Genomic DNA, 21,858 nt, shown 5'->3' with positions numbered 1-21,858 from the left:
AGAATACTTTTTTTTAGCCATGGTTTCGAAAAACATATTAATTGATAAAAAAAATCTTAATACTTTTCTTTTAGACAAGGTTTCAGAAAACACATTAATTGATTAAAAAAAAAAATCTTAATACTTTTCTTTTAGACAAGGTGAAAACACTGCTTTAGAGACGGACAATAAAATAAAAATAAAATAAAATAAATAAAGCATACTCTACCGAAATCTTGATCTGTGACTACATAGATATAATTAAAAAAAAGTACCTAAAAGTAATTGATGACAAAAAAAATAATTTATATGAGTTTAAGATATGATTTTAGAACCAAATCCCCAGAACGGAACTCTTACGATGGTAGGTAAAAAGTTTGTTTTGTGTTTTAAGAGTGTTAATTTTCTTATACTTGTATTTGATTATTTTTTTACGTAAGAACCAGATTTTATAAATAAATATTTTTGTCCAAATATGATACCTGTGTACAAGTTGACTCCCCTAACTTTCATTGCAATTTAAGGATTCCAAACTTCTAACACCCTTGAAAATACGGTAGAATGTTTAAATATTATAATTACGTAAAATTAGAGTTATACACTTATTTAATACTCTGGTTTTTAATCTTATTTTAAACACTTTTTTTTCTAATATTAAGTGCATTGTATGTTATCATAAATATTTAATAGGTAAAATGAGAGAGGATTCAAAACAACTGCCGTCAAAATGTTGAAACTGCTTTAAACAATCTTTGTCGGTAATAATAAAAGATAAAAAAATTCTTTGAAACAATCTAATTTTTTTCAGTCATCAACTTCTGAAGATCAAGATGTTTTGAAATTTCAATTTGTAGTTTTAGTTTCACTACAACTTAAAGTTTTAATATTTTAAATTACTTATCTTAAAAAAAAACTTAGTTCATTATGCGTCGACTTTATTTAGAAATAACAAGGGTTCAGTTCGATTGTTTTTTGTTGCACAAATTTATTACAAATACCTCCCATCACAACGGCATGAACTCATTTCTCGAAATGGCTATATTATTCACTGCCAAACATGCAGTAAATATTTATTGAAAATTTGGATTCAATGTGTTTAGAATACTTAGTACCCCAATAACTATTAAAATACACTAAAAGAAATGCTTTCATTTATCAAAAAGTTTTAAAAATGAAAAATATTTTTCTTTTAATAAAAAATAAATAAATAAATAAAAAATATACTTTCTTAACTACTTCTTTATTCATTTCATACTAGCAGAACCAGTTTGGCGTTATTCACTGCTAAATAATTTTACGATTCTGAACTTTTTAAAATCATGTTCTTATAAAATGATTTTATTGCTTAAATGTAGTAAAAATGTTGTTGCGGCAAACTTATCTTATTCATTCAAGGAAAAATAATTTTTAAAATACTTTTCTTATAGAAGCACAAAAAAGCAAGCTTTATTAATCATTTGTTCATCGATTGCATATTTGGAAAGCTAGTAAGATTGTTTGTTAGGAGAACATCGTTTAAAAAGAGGGTGAATAATATTGTTAGAACATCGAACGAGACTACATCGTTTGTTAGGAGAAAAAAAAGCCAATATTATGATTTTGAATTTTTTTTAAACAAAGTTGCAAATATTTTATTTATGTAAAGCAAAAGCAATTATATGTTATTATAGTCGAAGTTACTCAAAGCGAGTTTTTGATTTAAAGGCAATAAAAATAATGTTACAATATGCAATTTAGTCACTTTAGGGAATATAATTTTTGAAATATCATTCTTTTTGAAGCACTGAAACGCAAACGTTTTTGACCATTTCTTTATTGATTTCATACAGTGCGTAACAAAATTATAAGACCACTGTGATTCTTGTGGCTTTTAAATGTTCCAAAATTAAATTAAGTTAATGCAAATACAAAATATATTATATGTTAAGAGATAAATTAAGGTCAAGTGCCATTGCCCGGTATACATTTACCCGAAACTCCAAACACTGATGTTTCTTCTAATCTATCGGCAGTAAGTATTAAAATATCGAATAAATGTAATTATATCCACGAATAAATTAATATCAAATCGGATGTAATAAATATTTCGGACATTCACCAAAGCGACTATTTGATTGTCAACATTCACCGGTGAAAGTCAACAACCACCGATTTCGATCATTCGCAGTAGCATGCTTATCATTTACATAATAACCTCATCAGGACGTTTATTTCATACTTTGCCTAAATAGCATCCGGTCCTAGATATGCCTAGACAAAGTATGTAATACTTCTCATATTTCATACTTTGCCAAAAAAAAGTCAATATAATGCCTAGGCATTATGTATAATGCCGGCATTTCATATTTTGCCGGTAACATATATAACCCATAATATTCACAATTTTAAAATTATTCATTTTTGCAGTGTACCATAAAAATGAGTGATATTTGTGGTAGTCTTATAATTTTTTTTATATATTATATCTACAAACCTTGTTTGATATTATGCATTACTAGTAGATGAGACAGTTTTTTTAATTTTGAACTTTTTTAAACAATGTTGCAAAAGTAATTTTATTTTGTGTAAAAATAATGTTGAATTTAATAATCATTCCTTTATTTATTTCCTTTTTACCAAAGCTCGTTTAGCGTTTCTTTACTAGGAGAATGGCTTAATGATTTATAAATATTTAAAACGATGTCCATAAAGTTATTTTGTTAAAGTAAAAGTTAAGTTATTGTAACATAATGTTACAATAAACACATTTTATTCATTTCAGAAAAATATTTTTTAGAATATTTTTTCTTTTCGCAGTACTAAAAATCCAACATTACCAACCATTTCTTTATTCATCGCATACTTTCAAAAATTCGTGTGCTTTACTAAATAAATACGTCACTATGAATCATTTCGAAATTGTTTAAAGCAAAAATTGATGACCAATTTTTGAAAAAATAATGAATTTATTCCAAAGAATAATAGAGATGCAGTTCATTGTTAAAAGCAATAAGATCTGGACTGACGGTTGAAAGGTTTTGAAAGAAGAACACCTCCCATACCCACACTTATGACCTATGACGTTAGCGCCAGCTAATGTTTATCAGCAAAATGGCGAATAAAAGTTGAGCTAAGTTTCTTTACTTAAGTTAGAATGCTAATTAACGATAAGTTAATTATATATAGAGCCGTATCGCATATAGAATTAGTTGAAATATAATTCTTTCGCGTTTATTTCTTTCACTTAGCTTAGATTTATTATTTGTTTATGTATTTTTTGTAACCATGGTATATTTTTGTTTTGTGTACCTGGCAACTTTGATGTATAATTATTTTGTTTATGTTCCATATGGCTTCGTACTTTGTCTTTGTGAAAATATGTAGTGAAATAATTGAAATATTTTTGAAAGAGCCTTTGTGAAAGAATTTAGAATGTGTCACTTAAGAGAATAGATATTTGACTGTCTTGGCTTACTCGAAATAGAACGGAAAGAACAATTGCTAACGTAAACAATTACCACGTTTCCACAACCAATCAGGATCGAGATATACACACTATGTCACTTGCAGGTATCCAATTACCAGAGGGCTGAAATTCCTGTTCGTGTTCTGACTTTATCGGAATCAAAATTTGCATCGCCTGTTATCAAAAGTATTGATTTGTGATAAAACTTTTGAAAAATTTATAGTAGATAAGTGTGATATTTAATGAGGAATTCGATAGTATAATCATACACCATTAATGTAATAATACTTCTCTGAAATATCATATATAAGCATTCTTTATTTTATTTTCTGCTGAATATGTAATGATATGTTTGCCGCTATCAAGCTCCATATTTAATCCTCTTCTGAAAAAGCAATTGCTGGTGCTTTTTTGTTATTTAATTGTTTGTAGCAATACGTTTTTATTTTACTTATACTTTTTTTTTAATAATAAAGTAATTTGTTTCTAATATTAGTTCTAAAGAGTTAATTTGCAGGTAGTAGTTTGTTGAGATGTTTCGATTATTTTTTAGTCAGAACTTTGAATTATCAGATTTCATCGATAAAATATGTTAGATACTAATATTTTAACCATTAAAATTACATTTCTTTTTAATGTTACTTATTTAATTTATTGGTTTTGCTTGTTTCAATTATGCAGACCTTTTTCAACAAAGGAGTTGTATTTCAAATCTGCTACTTATCCGAAAAAAAGATAAAATCTAGTAGTAAATATTTTCTTTCGGAAAAGTTAACTATTCCAAACTTTCTAAATTTGTTTACGGTTTTAACACAAACTCAATAGTAAAAAATTTCATTTATAAATACAGGGATCTCCGAAGTTGAGTTTCAAATTCAGATGGATAATAAGAAGCATTTCAGAGGGGGAAAACATGCCGTAGAACAGTCTTTCCCAAAGTGTGGTACGCGTACCCCCAGTGTTACGGGAACAGTTTAGCGGTGTACGCTTTCTTATACGAAATATCTTGCAACAGACGAAAATGTCAAACAATTTTATTTAAAAGCCATGCCATGAAAAGCTAGCCATGAAAATTTACGATTACGTATTTTTCTATTGGCTATTTTTTGCAGAGTTAACAGTTAATTAGTGGTGTCAACAACCAGTTGTGATTTTTAACTCTTGTGCAATTTTTTATACTAAATGTTTGTAATAAATGCTACTTATTTTTATTATTCTTATAAAATATTATTTTTGTCTCTATAACTGTTATCACAGCAAAAATAATATCATCCTTCTCACTGATGCAAATAAGACTTTGTACCAAAAAAGAAAACTAAACACATTTTTAAAAAAATGCTTTCATTTTTTTATTAGTGGTACACAGCGTTAAGAAAAATATAGAAAGGGTACACGAAAGTCATAAGTTTGGGAAACACTGCCATAGAACATGGGGATGCAAGCAATGTTTACCAGGTGAATATCGTGAAGAACCCATGCTTGTTTCGATGTCACGCTGGATAATTAAAAAGTATACTACAACTGGCGAAGTACAGAAAAATTAGTTGATTTACACTCCAAGCGTTGAGCCCCTGGGTAAAATTGTGCAAAAATTTTCCAGCAACGTACAATTTTCCTATTCAATAAACATAGATAAATCGATTTTTGTTGCAGGAAAACCTGCAACTAAAAGCTCGGAAAAGACCGCAACTAACGCTTAATCATTACAAAATTTGTTTGATTTGACGCCCGTTGATTTCATTGTAATTAATAACAAAAACATAATAACGACTCTGGGGTGCATTTGAAAAAGTCAGGTGTGTTTTTGATATCTGCAGTATCCGCGTTATGACCTTTCATCTTTTCTAGATTTAGAGCTTGCATACGTTTTTCGCGATTTCCACCTTCTCAGTATAGTTTTCATCTTCTTGATGACTTTTATCACTCCTCTAAATTTGTTGGCCAAATTTTAGAGCATCATGTAATACGTTCCTATTACCACAACATCAGTGATGATGATGATGATTGTTGGCGTTCTGTTTTGGAGCTTTATGCAGTTTTCAGCTTATAGCTCGCTTATGTCCAGGGTGGCGGAGATAAGTGGATGATTATAGTATGCGGATAGATTTTAGGTAATGCATAAAGTAGTGTAGCTTGCATTTGTCTGTTGTATCCATAAGGTATGAAAACGACAAGGCCCCAAGTCCTAGCTGTGTTTTTAAGGTGGTGCGCTGTTGATCGAAGAGCGGGCATTCTAGAATAGTGTGATCAATATCAGAGATAGAGCCGCAGTTGCATTTGTTGTCTGAAGCGAGTCCAAATCGGAATAGTTTTGCTTTGGTTGGATAGGATCTAGTGCGGATTCTAGAGAACGTAACGTCTTGGAGCCTTCTGGAGAAGGGTAGAAGTTCGTTTTTATTTTGGCCCAGATGACGAAAATCGGTATAGTATTTACTATTCATGAAGACAACATCAGTGATACCTATTACTATAGATAGTTAAGCCTCACCGATTTCAATGATCGCCTAGCAATATTTTTACGGTTCCCAAAAACTTAATAGTACTTCTTTTCTCTTTTAAATACATAAAAAGAAAAAAGAAGTTAGAAAATTAAAAAAAGAAACATTAAAACAAAAATTATGATTTAAATCTTCTTTAAATTTCAATAACTGAGCTATGTCATTCGGAAATAGCAAAAAAGTGAGATTCTTGTGGGGGTAATTACGTGTTACTCTTTATCTTAGTTGTTTTGAAAATTAGTCAAATTAAAATTGTTTGTAAAACATAAATTCAGCTCTGCATTAGCAATTCGATTACTTTATGTCCAGCCTTTTAAAAGCGACAGGTACACATAATTACTTCTGTCTACTTTATATATAAGTATAGATAATAGTGATATTGTATTTTGTAATACAATATAGTAAAATATAACATGAATTACCCAAATACGATAAAATTACAATAGTTTTATTTCCTTTATCAATTATTACGGAAATCAAATACGGAAAGTTAGCCTTTTTAAACTAATTGTGTGCTTTCTAATTGGTTAATAAATTAGTTAATAATTGTTGCCAACTTAGATTTTGAACTACAGTTCAATTAGCTTTACACGTATATGTATGTCTTCAGCAGATAATGATCGGTTTAAAAAATTTCGAATTTTCGAATGGTATTTTCTAATCTTAATATGGTTGTTAATGTAAAATTTGTTTTTGCTTATGTTTCAGTTTTAAATGAAAATGTCAACATTTAAATGCATTCATAAAGTGCTATGTTTCCAACAACATTAATACGTTTAATTATTCTTATACTATATAAAAAGGTTTAAAGTTTTTCAAGTTCACATAAACGTTTTAAACATAGAAATTTTGAATAAAAATTAAAAGAAAACAATTTAAAAAGGACAAAATGTATGTGCATTTTTAATTTTTGTTTCATCGATATTTTGCTGTTTTATTTAACCTCTACTTTCAAACTTTAAACCTTTCTACACAGCATAAGCTCTTTATTTATTTATATATTTTAAAAAGAAATTAAAATTTCAGTGTAAAAATATTATGCAAATCAGCCCCTTTTATTTATTCCCTTTTACACACCTTACTTATCGGTAAATTATTTTTCAAACTTTAGATCAGAATAATTTGGTTTTAGAAAATTTATTTAGATATTTTTAGGAATAGTTTGAGTAAAAAAAATAAATAATTGCACTTTACTAGCGAATAATTTAATCGAAAATATTAACGATTTTTTCATAAATGCAATGCAGGTTATGCTTTTGAGATACAATAAAGCGCAACAGATTACAACAAATCATTTAAACTTCCAAAACATTTTTATAATATTCTTACCCTTTCTTGATCTTTAAGAAATTCTCTTGGGAGCAGGGGGGAGAACCAAATATTAAAATTATCCTCTCCCCTTACTCGGGTGTAGTTAGGAGAATTGTCAATATCCACTGGTGGTCGAAACTCTCTCTTCGCTAGATGACGTCGGTTCTACCGCCCCCGCCGAGCAATGTGAGTAAAAGGATGAACATATCTAAAATTAAATTTTTTCGAGTTTCAAATTTCAAGAGGAGAATCTTCACCGGTGACCCCCTTGCTTTATTTTCTCCTTTCACCATCACACAAGAAGAGTGGTTTTTCACTTGTTCCTTCTCCCTTTTCGTCTATTATTAATCTTCGAATGTTCTTTTTTTTTCTCTCTGTCATCTGTGAATCATCAGAATGTTTTTAGAAATATTCTTTAAAAAAAATATCTTGTTTAGAAAATTTTTGAAGAAAATGTTTTTTTTTTTTTTTTTTTTTTTTTTTTTTGTGATTGAGTAAATTTTAATATTTAATCTGCATATTTAGTATTCTATTATTAAAGTGACTTGTTTTCATCAATAAGTAGAATAATCGATGCACTCAGCGTAAAAAAAACTTGACGTTTATGAAATTAAGTATGAATTCTATTTCCAACTAGCCGTGGAATTTGGCGTTATATATATATATAAAAATAAAAATAAATAAATAAAAGATATAAGTTCAAAAGGAAGATAAAACAAAGAAAAATTACAGACATATGGAAAAAAGGGGGGGGGGAGAAAAATAATAATAATAAAAATAATAACAAACAACTGGAAAAAAAAGGGATAAAATTTTTTAAAAAAAATCCGGAAAATAAGAGATGTAATCTTTTTATCAGCCTACACGATTATATCCACAAATTTATCTAATGAGTTCTGTTTTATTTGCAGCTTATGCGCAATAAATGAAACTTATTGTTTTCCTTACTTTTCTTCGTGTTTTTTTGTATTTATTTATTTTGTTGTTATATATATATATATATATATATATATATTCAGTATATATTGTTATATCTACTGTTCGGCAAAAAAGATGGACCACCCTAAATAACTTTTAATCTAATGACCAGAATTTCACATTCTTCAATCTTAATGGCTCGAGGGGGTGTTCTGAAATATTCTAATCAATAAGTACAGGCGATATTTTAAGTTACGAAATCAGATACAAAAGGTACTTTCTCTGAATAAACGTACCTTTTTTTTTCGCGAATTTGTATTTTTGACCCCTAAAATATAGGACGTATTCATTATTTTTTATTATTTTATTTTATAAGGTCGATAAATTGTGAATTTTAAGGTATTTAATTTTTTTTTTTTTTTGCATCATTTTAAAGAATATAATTTTGCATGGCAAAATACAAATTTTAGATAATCGGTTGAATACTTCCTGAGAAAGTGAATTTTAAAAAAAAAGACAGATAGTTAAAATGAAATTTTTTTTATAACTGTTTGACCAATTTTTCCCAAATTTTGTATTTTTGCAGTGTAAAATTATATTCTTAAAAAAGTTTCAAAAAATTGTATAACTTATAATTCAAAAATTTTTCGATCATTATAAAATAAAATAATAAAAAATAATGAATATTTGCTACAATTTTTACATGGGAGTTCATTCGCTTAGAAAAGTTCTCGAGATACAGCGAAATACACAAAAGTAAAATTAACATTAAAAGGTTCAAACTTTGGAACACTCTCCTGACCAAACTATTGAGACTATATTTCCCAAATTGCTGCTACCCCCTATATTTTGGGGGTCAGAAAAACAGTCCTTCAAAAAAAAAAGGTATGTTTATTCCGAAAAAATATGTTTTTGCATCTGATCTCTTGTTTTAAAATATCGTTTGCATTTATTAATTAGCGTATTTGAGTTCACCCCTTCTAAACATTAAGATTGAGTCCTAGGACATAAAGATCCAGTCATTAGTTTAAAAGTTAAACAGGGTAGTCCGTTGTTTTTTTCCGGAGCATTGCGCGTACTTGTAGCAAGAGAGGCATTATCTGATTCCTTGTAACCATTGCAGGCATATGTTAGAGAACTTTTTCAGATTTTTTTTTAGCTTCTGTGAGATTTTTGTAAATAGTTTTATTGGAAAACAAAGCCCTGTAATACTCATGTTTGAAAATAGAACTAAGCTAGATACGCAACAAAATGTAATTCTCCTCAAAGTAAAGTACTACTTTTTTAAGAAAAATAATTTATTTTTGCTCGCCAAATAAAATTTAACAATTGTATGCTTGTTGTACAACAGATGTATGTTTAGCCAATTCAGACTACTTGAAAAATAAAAATTGATTTTTTAAACATCTAAATTCAATCAATTTACAAGTTTAGAAACTAAGAATTCGAAATAAGTGTTATTCTCTAAAGAGTAAAAGCAGTAATATCTTGTACCTCGGACTAATATTTTTTTTTCAAAAAAAAAAAAAAAAATTCTGAAGTGTATAACAGAATTTATTCACAAAATATGTACTTATAAATCGACAAACTATTTAAATATTTGCCGCAAAATGTTAAGCTAATTCAAATTCTCTACTATCTGAATTTTAAAAAGGGTTATTAATTCGAAATTGGTTCAATTACATTAGACTCTTAAAGCAGAAAAACTAATTTTTATGGCAATCTTTTTTTCTGCATTGTATGATGTTGTTTTCAAAGAAATTCGATCTGTAACTTATATTCTATTTTGCATTTAAAGCCTCGAAAAATTTTTTCTCGTTCTGTGAAACGAAAACAGTACACAACTAGCTCTTACAATGCGCAAGTTCATTTAAACTTTGGGGCATATCCAATTCTCAGTTTACTTTCATGTAGCAATGTTTATTCTAAGGAAGAATCTTTAGTGTCAGTCATCGCTCGTCGGCTCTCATCAATTCCAGGTCTGTCAGAAGCTGGAAGATCTCTCTCTCTCTCTCTGGAAGCTGCTCTTGATTCATTATGAGAGCCCTTTTAGTTTGTATCCTTTCAACAAATATATCGAACATTTTTGTTGTAGAGATTCTTTTCATCTAATTACATAACGCTAAACTCTACGCCAGAAACCAATATAGCATACAATGATATAAACACAACTTAAAACATTTCAATTTTGGAATCACAAATAGTAAAAGTTTTATTAAAACCAATACGCTTTTCGCTGTCACAATGATTCCATTCATGGCACAAAGTTTGTACCAATGTGACATCGAATGGTGACACTTGTGATTTAAATGTTGCTTTCAATGAAATTTAATATTGTTCCAAAGAATTACTCTCGTAATTATATAATTCCAATTTAGAGTTATAAATTTCATATTTGTGCTGCTGAATCAATATTAGCCGCTAAATAATCTCTGATATAATCTGATTGAAGCTTGTGTGTGTTAAAAGTTGGTGAAAAGGCCGGGATAGCCTGGTCGGTAGGGCACTGGGCCCATGTCCGAGAGTTCGTGGGTTCGATCCCCGCCGGCCGAAGACTCCCCGTGTAGTAAAGTGACTGATGCAAGTTAAATCTGTCAAGTCGCAAAAGTCCTCCATGTTCCCATAACAAATCATTACCTCTGAGGGTACTGGATTGGAGATTGATCGTTCTCTGATTCAGGTCAAAATTACGATCTGTGGATGAATGAATGGATGTATGAATGGGTCCGCCCTATAAGCGGGTGCGACGTATGGTGTGGCATAAGTCGAATTCTTGGCCATAGATGGCGCCACTGAAAAACAAGAAACGCACACTCTGCCTTAAATTTGCTCGGTTTCACCAAGCAGGCTTGCCCGTGTGGCAAGTGGCATTAGAACCAACCAACCAAAAGTTGGTCAGATCACATTGGTTCGTTGTTCATGGTCGCGCTTAATCAATGATATTGGAGAGAACTAATAGCGAAAATTGTTTTTTAGTACTACTAGTACAAAAATTGCAATCAGATATTGGTCGAAGATTTGATCTGACTAGTTTTTGTGAATTACGAAAGTTATGTAGATTGATCAGGCTTGATTGCTGGTAACTGCAGATACCCATTACCTACAACGAATGAAAATATTTTAGTGCTGCTAACACAAAAGCCTAAATTAGTAGTAGCAGGTAAATGTTGAAAGATTAAGAAAGATAAGTAGAGTTTGTGTGCCATGAAAGTTATGGGGCGTTGTCGTCAGGCTTAGTTCTTGTCTTTAAAGAAAACTAAGGGACAGAAATTTTAACTCGTTCTTTTAGTACTGTAAGAGTACTACTAAGTAGGTGATAAAGCTATATCCACCATCCCCTGCAGCTTGTTACTGGGTTTAATAAAACTCCCTAAACTGCAGGCATTAATTTACAGACTAAATGAGATAAAAATACACGTTAGTTTTATCAAATGTTATTAAGAAAAATAATTTATAAAATTATAATAAAAATTTTAAAAAAAATTGCATGCATTTTTTAAAAAACTTCTATGGAATAATAAATAAAGCAGTTTAAAAATAGTTTAATAGTTTCTTTTTTGATTGTTCATTTATATTATTTATTTATTTACTAAAATATAGAGAGATAAAAGCTTAAATAAAATATATTAATAAAAGTGTTTCCGTTTTTAGATTTGAATAGCATTTCTTCCAAAATACCATAAATAAACATTAAAAAAATATTAAATAAAAAATATAAATAATAATTATTCTTTTTTTTTCTTTTCTAACACAATTAGTTTCTTTCTTTGAAAGCTTTCTTTTAAAAAAAGAGATTAAAAAAATGCAAATTTAATTCTAAAAATAAATGTTTTTTTCAATAAATCAAGAATGACAAAAAAATAGAAATAATAAATAGAAATAATTAATTAGAATATAATAAATTCATATTTTCAAAACCGTCTTCACAATTGATGAATTGAAATTATAGATGGTTTATTATTGGACGATGGCGCTTGTGATGTCATATCTGACGATAAACCAAAATTTGTTTCTTTTTACCACGTAATCACTCATTGCGGCTGCCCTAAATGTTGATGATGATCCCTTTAACATGTTTCTTCTATGCTAATGCTAACCGGAATTTAAAAAAATTTTTTTATAGCATATGAAAATGTTATATTGTGTTTTAATTCCAGATTTTGAAAATCTTTCATTTTAAATATTTTTTTATGGCTACAAAATTATTGTATATGAAACAAAATGTTGATAGTTAGCAACTGGATTCATTATTTTGAGAATCTAAATTCAACAGACAAATGAAATAAAAATGTTCATATGAATAGTAAAGAGGTAAATAAAATATAATTATATTTGTCCGATAAATAAATAATGTTTGTTCATAAGAATCACTTTAGATCTATTAGACATAAATAAAGTTAAATTTCCTATTAGAATGCTAGAAAACGTAGTTCTTAAAATTTTTACTTTATATTTTACTATATCTTAATTTTTGCTACATCTTAGGAAACATTTAAAACTAGTAGAATGTCATTGTATTGATTGTCTTGAATTATTCTTCGTTTTTTAATATTATATAAATTTAAACAAAAAACTCGTTTCTTACTTAGCTTTCCGTTTTCAAGAAAGTGTGGTGTTTATATGCAATCGTAATCATATTGTTATGTTACTGTGAGTATTTTCAAACTTTTACAGTTTTAATTTGATTGAATGGTTATAGTTTACAAACGGGAGCCCTTCTTATATTTGAGAATTCGAAAATAAACTTATATGCATGAAAATAAACCAATAATATAATTTCACGCTGGGAGTTTAACATTCGTTTGGCGTGCACTTATAGCTGCTTAACTTCCAACACTTTTTTTAAACTTGCATAGAATTTATTTTATTTATTTTATTTCATGTTAAAAAACTAAAAATGATTATCTGAATTGAATATGCAATACGCTTATCTAATATAACTAAAATTTTGTTCGAGTGGGTGACCTCAAATTTGCTAATTAATTAATGCAGACGATAATTTAAGTTACAAAATTAGGCACAAAAACGTGATTTCTCTGAATAAACATACCTTTTATTGAAAGAATTCAGATTTCTGACTCCCAATGTATAAAGGGTGCAATAATCCGGAAAATATGGTCCCCATAGTTAGGTCAGGAGAATGATCCAAAGTTTGGAACCCTCAGTATTAAATTTACTTTTTGCGTAATTCGCCATATCTCGATAACTTTTTAAGCTAGTTGGAAAAATGTTTGCATACTAGGATAAAATTCGTTTGTGCAAAGATAATGCCATGCAAAAAATGAATTTTAGCAAACATTTATTATTTTATTTAATAATAATTGAAAAATAGATATCATTTTATTTATGCCTCTGTTTTCATATTTCGTAATCTAGCAATTTTATTACGAAAATATTTTAAATCATTCTTGAATGATTCCGGTACGCGTAAATTCATTTTAATTCACTCCTCACAATAAAGATTTCCTTTCGTGTACTGTTCTGTAATTTCTTTATATTTTATTTTCTGTTTTTTGCTTGATGTGTTTTATTTCGTATGTATTTTTCACGTAATATGTGTTTTTTCGTTTCAATTTTTTTAAGTGCTCTTCACACTATTATATTGATGTATTTTGCTTTGGCTATATTGATGCAATATTAGAAAGCACTCCTTTTTGCGGATATAATCGTGTAAGCTGATGAAGAGATTATATCTTTACTTTATTTTGTTTTCTAGATTTTTAATATTTTTTTAGATAATTAATAAATAGTTTATTTAAATACTTTTGAAAAATATTTTTAATGATTTTCTTATCTTGTCATTATTTTATATTATTAGCTGCAATTTTATTCGATATGCAACATTTCTGCGGGAAAAAATCTGCCTTTCAGTAAAAAAATACATTAATGCTATTAAAGCTGTTGAAACAAAAAGAATTAAAATTGAATGAATTTTCGAGTTGCCATTTCTAGAATGGAAGTGGCACTTAAATTCGCACAACTTACTTAATTATGTAGTTTAAAATTAGATCAAAATGTGTAGAATAAGACAAGAAAAAATGTATGCCATTGTGTATACGTTGTGACTTATAAATTCACTTGCTTAATTCTTACGATCCAACTTGAGATCTCAATACTTTTTGCTCTCTAATTTAAAGTCTTGTTCGTTAGAAATCCTATATTATAATATTCTCGGTTTTGAAGACAGCATTTTTAATGCCATTTGCTTTTTTTCCATTTTTGAATGCAAGATAATGTATCTTATGTCATTTTAATAATAAATTTTGCATTCAAGTGTTTTCTTTCTTAGAGATCACAAAGTATAACCCAAGCCCAAGGCCTATGATTCATCAAACGTTAGCCCAAGAATTTATCAAACATTATTGCATATATGTCTGTAGCCAAAATGAATTTTTAACAAAAACTATGAATGTCTAAAACGAATGAATCAATATTTAAAAGGTTCTTCTGTAAAAGTTATTTTTGTATAAAATTTTAACATGTACGCTCATCATTAAAATTTTACCATTATCTTAAATTTTTTTTAGCTCAACCTACAGAAGAAGGTTGCCTACAATCTAAACTTCCAAAGAATGTTAGAATTGGCAAAATTTGTGATATCCAGGTAGGAGAAACTTGTGAAGTTATGTGCATTATAAATGGTCAAGAAATATGGAAATATCGTATGCGTTGTTTAGAAAGCGGGCAGTGGGAAAAGCTTCCAAATTGTCATCTGCAATCAAAGAGTTCTTCTAAACTGCAACTGATGAGATGCAATCGCCTGTTTACAAATATTGGACCTAATTTTAACTGTATAAGAGTCAAGATGGCGGTATTGGACTCAAATTCACATTGTTCAGACGCTTTGAATTTATTTATTAAATTTGGCAACTGTTTCATAACTACAGATTATTGCACAGTTATTTGTGGTGCTGACGCATTTACAGTCTTCTGTTTAGAAGACAGTAATGCACAACCTCAATGTTCACAAATTTCAACTTCTTCAGTGTCTACTAATATGTATGAATCACAAACTTCTAAATCTATGACAAAATCTAAGAAATGTCAACCTTTAGAATTTGCTAAACTCATAGATTGTTCAAGAGACGAAGGTACTTCTTGTAAGGTTTGTAAGTAAAAAGTTTTAAAAAAACTTGTTAAACTTTTATGCTTATTCCTATAGTTACTTTTTACTGCTTTGTTTGAATTTATTACTTTAGTCTACAAGAGTTGTTATTCTAGCAAAAGCAGTTGTACGCTTGCCATTAAAAGTTTGCAAGGCAAGACTAAAATAAAAAGAAATTTCAGAAACATTAGGTGTAATTAATTCAAACGCACACTATTTATAAATAAAAAAACACAACAATTAAATCCAAATGCCAGTAGACTATTAAAAAATTTGATTTTGTATACAGTTCTTCTGCTTCTTCCTTCTATAGATAACAAATCACTTAAATATTATCTGCTATTTAGTTCATGAAAACTTCAAGACGATTTTTAAACAATGTGTTGAAGGAAGTTGTAGTTGTTATAGGACGGAAAAAAGTAAATGGAGAATGAGTAAGAAAGCTCCTTACAAGTGCCCTTTGATGCGTTAAGCATAAGAAGTAATTAATTCAGATGTTGACAATGCCCACGGTTTCATGTTGGCCATAGTGAAAACAAATCTGTGATGTGCAGAGTATTAGATTATTAAATCATTTAAATTTTTATACAAACAGTACAGTTTACTTAGTTGACAGTTTAAAGCGTTATGACTGAAGTAATAGTATTTTTATTAAAAATTTCGATGTAGATATTTCAATTCTAAAGCTGATTAATTATTGGTGCGTTTGAAAAAAAACTGAATTTGAATTTGTTCGAAAATTCGCTAAATATTTTATGCTCCGAAAGTAGTAAAATAAATATTAATCTGTGACAATTGTTCTATCTTTGCAGATTCGGTGTCCTAATGGAAAAGTTTTGTCCCAAAAAGCAACATGTCTAACTTTACCCAAACATTTGACATTTGTTTCTGACTGCAAGATGACAACTGGATCTGTTTGTAAAGTTCAATGCAGAAGTGGAATATTACAAGGAAATAGCAAAGTATATTGTTCTGATTCATCAAAGTGGTTAAATCTTCCGAGCTGTTCACCTCAAAAGCATAACAAAACAAACTGCTTATTGAAACAATTACCTCCAAGAATACAATTTGTAGATAAATGCACTTTTAAAGATGGAGAGAGGTGCCAAATAAAATGCATCCAGCCATTTGTTCTGGTTGGATTGAATTTTATTACTTGTCAAAATAGCCAATGGTTGCACATTCCTCGATGCACTACACAAAGACACTCACCGTACGAATTGGTAAATATAATCTGCCAATATCCACCTCCAATTCCAGGAAACTTAAAAATAATTGGTTTATGTACTCTTAAAGGAGGAAGGAGTTGTGACATCGAATGTCGCGATTCCTCGGCTAAATTATCAGGTCCTAATGCAACTACTTGTCTTCCACCAGGATTGTGGAGTAAGGTTATGCCCTGTGAAGGAGGTAAAAGTTATTGCTCGCAACCTAAATTGCCTGGGCATTTAGAATTCGTTAAGGATTGCCATGGTTCAGAAATCGGGCAAGAGTGCCAAATACATTGCAAACACCGCAAGCAAGTCAAATTTACGCTTACATGTCAGACTTCAGAAAGTTGGACTAAATATCCAAAATGTACTTGCCCTCCTCCATTCATTAAAGACCCCATCATACTCAAAGAAAACTGCAGTTTCAAATATCCTGGTGGAAAATGCAGCTTAAAATGCAAACCAGGATATCATATGCAGAAGTTATCAACTGTAACTTGTCTAAAACATTTAAAATGGACTACTTTTCCTGTCTGTGAGAAAATGTTATGTCCCAAGCCAAAATTAGACAATTCTCTTGTCTTTAATGAAGACTGCAACTCAAAAAGTTCAGGCGAATACTGTCAGCTACAATGCAAAGAAGGGGGCTCATTTGTTACAGATGGTAAAATAAAATGTATTGATGGACTTTATTGGTCAAACTTACCAAATTGCACCTGTCCAGTTCCTAGTATTACAAAAGAATTAGAATTTAAAAATAAATGTTACCAAGTAGCTCCAAGGGGCAATTGTATTTTAGCTTGCAAAGGTTTCGCTCACTTAGTTGGCCACGCTAAACTTACGTGTCAAAGTAATTTGAAATGGAGCCCTTTACCAAAATGTAAAAGAATTATCTGTCGTAAACCAGCTATTCCACATACACTTTTATTGAGTGAAGATTGTACATCAAAAACAATAGGTGAACACTGTGAGTTAGAATGTCGATCTGGAGGGATTATACTTGACTCTAATAAAATTACTTGCTTAAAAACCTTACAATGGTCTCAACCTCCAATTTGTGCTTGTCCTCCTCCTGATGTTCCTGATTATTTGTCATTGAAAGAAAATTGCTTTCAAACTTTGCCTGGGGAGCCTTGTTCCTTAACTTGTAAAAATGATTTCGTATCACAAGGAAATCCTTTCATATTATGCCAAAATGACACAAGATGGAGTCCTTTTCCTATTTGCAAACTCAAAACTTGTCAGAAGCGAAAACTTCCGAAAGTATTATCCTACATTGGCGACTGCACAAGTATTACTCCTGGCAAAAATTGCCAAGTTGAATGTAGAGAAGGGGGTAAAATTCATGGCTCAAAATACATCACATGTATAAATTACACTAGCTGGAGTGATTATCCAAACTGTTCTTGCCCTCCTCCAGACTTAATTGATAATTTTGAAGAAAACACTCACTGTAATGATATCCAAATTGGTGGAACTTGTCAATTGAAATGTAGAAAGCCATTTTACTTAATAGGTAAAAGTTACATCACATGTCAAAGTGATACTCGATGGTCATCTATTCCAAAATGTAAAAGGACACCTTGTCCGATTCTAAAACTTCCTAATCATTTGAATTTTCTTGAAGATTGCTCATCAAAATATGTAGGAGAAAAGTGTAATTTAGAATGTCGTGAAGGTGGTACTTTAATAGAACCAAGCTTGTTAGTTTGTACAGGATCAAAAGAGGCAGTTTCGTGGACATCTTTGCCAAAATGTTCTTGTCCACCTCCGTCTTTAGAAAGTAGTTTGAAAACACTTGGAAACTGTAACTTCAAAACTCCGGGTGAAACTTGCTCCTTGGCTTGTACTGGTAATTCAATTCTTGAAGGGAAAAAGTATATTTCATGCCAGAATGATACAAAATGGAGCAGACTGCCGAGATGCCAAAAAATATTTTGTTCCAGGCCAATACTTCCAAATGAGTTGATCTTTCAAGAAGATTGTTCATCCAAATCTATAGGAGATAAGTGTTTACTTGAATGCCGCAAAAGAGGTAAAACGATACCGAGCAACAAGATTACTTGCCTCACTATCAATAAATGGTCACGTCTTCCAATATGTTCGTGTCCAATTCCTGCTTATCCGAATTATTTGCAACCTTTAGAAGACTGTTCCATAAAGCGACCAGGAGAAACTTGTACAGTTGCTTGTAAAAGTAAATTTCAGGTACAGTCCTTCAAGTCTATAAAATGTGATAAAAAATTATTTTGGACAGCTTTTCCTTCCTGCAAACCGAAACATTGTCCTAAGCCAATACTTCCAAATTATATATTATTTGATGAAGATTGCAAGGGAAAAAAATCTGGAGATATTTGTAAATTATTATGCAAAATGGGTGGCAGGTTTGTTGGTGCAAACACAGTTACTTGCTTAAAAAATTTTAAATGGACGTTATTTCCAAAATGTACTTGTTCTAGACCTAATTTGAGAGCGAATTTAATTACCTCTGAAAATTGCACGCTTAAAACTGCTGGTGAAAATTGTTTCTTAAAATGCCAAAAAAATCTGATGCTTGAAGGAAAAACTTTTATAACATGCCTGCAGAATACAGAGTGGACAAGTCAGCCAAAATGTAAAGAAAGAGTTTGCCCAAAACCAAATTTACCAAATCATTTACTGTTTAAAGAGGACTGTTCTTCTAAAGGGGAAAATGAAAGATGTGAACTACTGTGCAAGCATGGTGGCGGAATGAGGAGCAAAAGTTTTATTGAATGTAACTCTACAATGAACTGGTCGAAGTTTCCTACATGTTCTTGCCCTTTACCTAAATTAAATAACGAACTGAAATTTCGTGAATTTTGTTTTAATAAAACTGCAGGTGAAAAATGCTTTTTGGAATGCAAAATCAAGCAGAAAAATCCAGAGAAAGTTTTTATTCAGTGTTTAAAAGAAGGAACGTGGACAAATTTACCAAAGTGTTCTGAAGGAGTCTGTCAGAAACCAAAACTAACAAATTCGTTGCTTTCTAGAGAAAATTGTTCCATAAAGTTGAAGAATGAAATTTGTCGGCTTAAGTGCAAAAAATCGTTTGAGATTTCGGGCAAGAGCTTCATTGTATGCCAAAGTGATTTCAAATGGAGTGCGTTGCCTCGATGCGTTGAGAAACTATGCCCAAGGATAATTCTCAAAGAAGGTGTTTTAGTTTTTAAAGATAACTGTACAAGAAAAATTGGCACGACATGTAAACTAAGCTGTATTAGTGACTTTATATTTAAAGGTAAAAATAATGTAACATGTCTAATGAATGCCACTTGGTCACCTCTTCCTAAATGCGAACCTGTTCCTTTATGCCCTGAACCAAATATTGAAACTCATGTATTAAAATTAAACGAAGATTGTAGCTATAAAAGATATGGTGAATCCTGCAGGGTGTCATGCAGAGAAGGAGGCATGCTTCAAGGTCTTGACAGAATTACATGCCTGAAAAATGAAACATGGAGTGCTTTTCCAAATTGTACTTGTCCAAAGCCCGATTTGCCATCAAACTTTATGATGTTGGAGAACTGTACAGATAGAAAGATAGGAGACATGTGTAGGATACGATGCAAACCAAATTTTAAATTTAAAGGTAACCCTTTAATCAAATGTAAAAATAATACCAGATGGAGTTTTGCAGCAATTTGCCTTACAATATGCAAGAAACCTATACTTCCGGAGTATTTGATATTTAAAGAAAACTGCTCCTTTAAAGGCATCGGTGATTCTTGTTACTTAAGCTGCAGACAAAACGGTAAAATTGTAGGAAACTCGCACATTAAATGCTTGAAATATCGCAAGTGGACCTCATTCGCTGATTGCATGTGTCCACCACCAATTTTAACAGATGAATTGAAAACAGAAGAAAGTTGTTCTGAAAAAAGGAGAGGGGAAACTTGCAAAGTGATTTGTAAAAATAAGAACAAATTAATAGATAAAGGAACGTTATTTTGTTCAAATAACGCTACGTGGTCAGAATTGCCTAAGTGCACCTCGATTCTGTGTGTAAAACCTACTCTGCCTGATTACTTGACATCCAAGTTTAATTGCTCATCTAAAACTATTGGAGAAGCTTGTGAATTACTATGCAAGGAGAACAGTATGATTATTGGAAATGATACTATTATATGTTTAACGGAATATAAATGGAGTGCATTGCCTGATTGCACTTGCCCATCACTACTCTCAACTGAAGATGTCGAAATAAAAGAGGACTGTAAATTTAAGAAACGAGGAGAAACCTGTCAAATAGGCTGCAAAGGAGAAAGAAAAATAATTGGACAAGATAAAGTATCGTGCATGGATAACATCAAGTGGTCCGTTTTGCCCACATGTATTTCGATATGTTTCGAACCCGTACTTCCTATCTATTTAATTTTAAAGGAGAACTGTTCTTCAAAAGCCATTGGCGAAACTTGTGAGGTTACTTGCAAAGAGAATAGTAAATTAGTAGGCAGTGCTGAAATTAGATGTTTAGATCAACTCAAATGGAGTACATTCCCTGATTGTATGTGTCCACCACCAGTTTTGAATGCTGATTTAGAACCTAAAGAAAACTGCACTTTTAGCAAGCGTGGAGAATATTGTAGAATTAAGTGCAAAGAAAATACTACATTGATAGGGGATGAAAAAATTGTCTGCCTCCAAAATTCCACGTGGTCCATACCACCACAATGTTCTCCTATTTGCCCTGAGCCTAGTCTTCCAGCCCATTTAATGATCAAAGTTAACTGTTCATCAAAACTCCCCGAAGAATCATGTGAAGTTAGCTGCGTGAACGAAGAGAACGCTGTAGGAAACACTACGATTACATGTTTGAGTAACAGAGAATGGACTCCATTCCCGGATTGCGCATGCCCTTCACCCATTCTTACTGAAAATTTAAGAACTGACAAGAATTGCACTTTTATAAAGCGAGGAGAAAGCTGTAGTGTTAGTTGTAAAGGTGAAAGCAGATTAGTAGGAGAGGGATTAATTACGTGCCTTGAAAACTCTACATGGTCAGCACTGCCCAATTGTTCTCTTACTTGCACTGAGCCGACACTTCCAGTCTATTTGATTGTCAAAGATAATTGTTCTTCGAAAATCCCTAAGGAATCATGTGAGATAACTTGCATAGAAAATGGAACTATTTTAGGAAATAATGTCATCAGATGCTTAGGTGGAGATGAATGGGATTCATTTCCTGATTGCGCTTGCCCACCCCTAACTTTACCTAGAGGCATGAAATCGGAAGGAAACTGCAGTATGACAAAAAGAGGACATAATTGCAATGTTTCTTGTGAGGGAGGGAGGAGACTGGTTGGGAAAAGAGAAATAACATGTCTGGAAAACATCAGATGGTCATCGTTACCAGCCTGCGTTCAAGAATGA

The 21,858-nt window shown here is 30.7% G+C and overlaps 2 protein-coding genes across 2 annotated transcripts in view; one reads left to right on the top strand and one right to left on the bottom strand.

Annotated features, from left to right (window-relative positions):
- The window catches only part of LOC107451611 (uncharacterized), a 40,466-nt gene extending 32,897 nt beyond the window's left edge, over positions 1–7,569 (bottom strand). The window contains exon 1 of the mRNA XM_043049876.3: positions 7,252–7,569. The gene's annotated coding sequence lies outside the window, so the exon portion shown is untranslated. The remainder of the gene's footprint in view (positions 1–7,251) is intronic.
- Positions 302–21,858, top strand: LOC107451615 (sushi, von Willebrand factor type A, EGF and pentraxin domain-containing protein 1-like). The gene is made up of 5 exons (XM_087168698.1): positions 302–343; positions 9,950–10,130; positions 14,679–15,256; positions 16,069–20,041; positions 20,201–21,858. The coding sequence occupies exons 1-5, from the start codon at positions 302–304 to the stop codon at positions 21,856–21,858; spliced, it is 6,432 nt and encodes a 2,143-aa protein (XP_087024824.1).

Source organism: Parasteatoda tepidariorum, chromosome 7 (genome assembly GCF_982258835.1).
Source record: "Parasteatoda tepidariorum strain Cologne lab strain chromosome 7, Ptep-v5.0, whole genome shotgun sequence".
In the NCBI taxonomy this organism is placed as follows: Eukaryota; Metazoa; Arthropoda; class Arachnida; order Araneae; family Theridiidae; genus Parasteatoda; species Parasteatoda tepidariorum.
Note: the sequence above shows the minus strand (reverse complement) of the source record. Positions and strands in the feature narration are given on the sequence as shown.